The sequence below is a fragment of the Hibiscus syriacus genome, unplaced genomic scaffold (assembly GCF_006381635.1).
Source record: "Hibiscus syriacus cultivar Baekdansim isolate YM2019G1 unplaced genomic scaffold, ASM638163v2 tig00110597_pilon, whole genome shotgun sequence".
Lineage (NCBI taxonomy): Eukaryota > Viridiplantae > Streptophyta > Magnoliopsida > Malvales > Malvaceae > Hibiscus > Hibiscus syriacus.
This window is the reverse complement of record NW_024062795.1, coordinates 2593528-2596461: the sequence shown is the minus strand read 5'-3', so window position 1 is coordinate 2596461 and position 2934 is coordinate 2593528. Positions and strand designations below refer to the sequence as shown.

Sequence of the window (2934 nt, the reverse complement as noted above, 5' to 3'; positions counted from 1 at the left end):
GTATTTGTATTACTTTTTTAAAAATATTTTAAATCAATAATTTTTAGTAGAGTAAAATGACTAAAAGCAAATGAGACATTTTTCCATAAAAGAGTTTATATTTTTATACAGCTTATCCGTATAAGTGCGTGAGCCATCAGCCTCCTTACAAGCTCCCACATGGACGGGGAATATGACGTGGCACTTTCAATTCCGAAGTCGCTGCCTTCCCTATTTAAACCCCATGTAAAGCTTGATTCTTACCAAGCTCTCAACTCAGCTCACAGTCTCTCCCTCTTCCTTCAAATCACTTTTTCCTCTATAAATCCAGCGCTTTAATCCTTGTCTTCCAATTGTTCGATAAAACTCCCCTTTCGAATATGGCTGTTGATTCCGCTCATTCGTCTCCGCTTGGTCCGCCGGCAGGCGAGAAAGACGCAAAGGCTTTGCAGTTCATCGAGGAAATGACTCGAAACGCGGAATCCGTTCAAGAAAGAGTCCTTGCGGAAATCTTGACTCGAAACTCACAGACCGAGTATCTAACCAGGTTCAAACTCAATGATGCAACGGACCGTGAAACTTTCAAGTCCAAAGTTCCAGTCATTACTTACGAAGACCTTCAGCCTGTAATCCAGCGTATAGCTAATGGTGACCGCTCTCCGATTTTATCTGCCCACCCCATCTCTGAATTTCTCACCAGGTTCGTATAAAAATAAAGAAGTCAAAATTTTGGATTTGGCCCCTCTACCATGTTTAACTTTAATTTAGTATAATTTAGCACTTTTGTTTATCTTGATTGAACTTTTTCATCAAATCATATTTCTTCATTGGAATTAAAAAACAATTTCAAACTATTTTTTAGAAAAAAATCTCATTACTAATTTAATGTTGTAGAAAAAAATAGTACTATATTACATCAAAATAGTATAAAAAAAATAAAGTATATCAAATTAAATAATACTCCCTAAACTCCAAATTTGAATATAGTATAAAAGTCAACGATTAAAGAAGAGCCGGTGATGTTTGAGTTTCCTGGAAAAATAATTGATGCTGATGTTTGAGTTTCCTGGAAAATTGTGCAGCTCCGGGACATCAGCCGGTGAAAGGAAACTTATGCCAACGATTAAAGAAGAGCTAGATCGCCGTCAGTTGCTCTACAGCTTGCTCATGCCAGTGATGAATATGTAAGTATTTTGAAAAAATGTTAAATTTTAATTTTGGTCCCTCTATCATACTAAAATTCGAGAAATCTTTATACTTCGAAGTGGTATAATCTAGTTATTTACTGGTCAGTTTAAATTGTTAATATGGTTAATTATTTTAAGCTCTTCACTTTCAGGAACATAGTTAATTTAAGTATATGGAGTAATCTCAAATTTGAGTATAGTGTAGGGAGCAAATCAATAATTTGATAAAAAGATTGATGACCTATAAACATTGGAATTGGCCTGTGTTCATTGATTAATGAAACTCGGTTTCCATGAAACAGTTATGTGCCGGGCTTGGACAAAGGCAAGGGACTCTATTTCTTGTTTGTGAAATCAGAAACAAGGACCTCAGGTGGTCTCTTGGCTCGCCCTGTCCTCACCAGCTACTACAAGAGCGATCATTTCAAGACTCGGCCGTTCGATCCTTACAACGTTTACACCAGCCCCAACGAAGCCATCCTCTGCCCGGACTCGTTCCAGAGCATGTACACCCAGATGCTCTGTGGTCTACTCGAGCGCCATCAAGTTCTCCGTCTCGGTGCGGTGTTTGCTTCCGGACTCCTCCGTGCGATTAGGTTCCTTCAACTCAACTGGCGACAACTCGCACAGGATATCGAAACTGGTTCCTTGAATCCGAACATCACCGACTCTTCATTAAGTGGATGCATTGCTAAGATCCTTAAACCCAACCCCGAACTCGCTGAGTTCGTTCGACATGAATGTTTGAAGGATAGCTGGGAGGGGATTGTTACAAGAATTTGGCCCAACACGAAATATCTTGATGTTATTGTGACTGGTGCTATGGCGCAGTATATTCCAACCCTTGATTATTACAGTGGTGGGTTACCTTTAGCTTGCACCATGTATGCTTCATCGGAATGTTACTTTGGTTTGAACCTTAACCCGATGTGTAAACCATCGGAAGTTTCATACACCATAATGCCAAACATGGCGTACTTCGAGTTCTTACCCCATGAGCCTGACTCAGCCGGTGTCAGTCTCACTCGTGACTCACCTCCTAAACTTGTTGATCTTGTGGGTGTTGAAATCGGGAAAGAATACGAGCTCGTGATCACGACCTATGCAGGGTTATGCAGGTACCGGGTGGGAGATATTCTCCGCGTCACCGGGTTCCACAACTCCGCCCCGCAGTTCCATTTCGTGAGGAGAAAAAATGTGTTGCTCAGCATTGACGCAGACAAAACCGACGAGGCCGAGTTACAAACGGCGGTCGAAAATGCCTCTCGACTCCTCCGTGAGTTCAACACCAGCGTTGTCGAATACACGAGTTATGCCTACACGAAAACGATCCCCGGTCACTATGTGGTGTACTGGGAGTTGTTGGTGAAAGACTCGGCTAACACGCCCAATAACGAGGTCCTGCAACAATGTTGTTTAGCAATGGAGGTGTCACTCAACTCGGTGTACCGACAATGCCGTGTCGCGGATAACTCAATCGGCCCACTTGAAATCCGTATGGTGAAAAATGGCACATTTGAAGAGTTAATGGATTATGCAATATCAAGAGGGGCATCCATTAATCAGTACAAGGTTCCAAGGTGTGTTAGTTTCACTCCAATCATGGAGTTGCTCGATTCTAGGGTGATATCGGCGCATTTCAGCCCAGCTTTGCCGCATTGGACCCCAGAAAGGAGAAGATGATCTCTTATATTTGTAGATTCTCTTTGGTTCCATTTTTTTAAAAGATTTAATGATTAAATCTAAAATTTAAGCATATTAAAAGGAT

At 41.2% G+C, this 2934-nt stretch overlaps 1 protein-coding gene across 1 annotated transcript; it reads left to right on the top strand.

Moving 5' to 3' along the window:
- The first annotated feature begins 234 nt into the window (after positions 1-234).
- LOC120134678 (probable indole-3-acetic acid-amido synthetase GH3.1) lies at positions 235-2934 on the top strand. Its single transcript, XM_039151120.1, has 3 exons — positions 235-679; positions 1062-1163; positions 1469-2934. The coding sequence occupies exons 1-3, from the start codon at positions 360-362 to the stop codon at positions 2847-2849; spliced, it is 1803 nt and encodes a 600-aa protein (XP_039007051.1). The 5' UTR covers positions 235-359; the 3' UTR covers positions 2850-2934.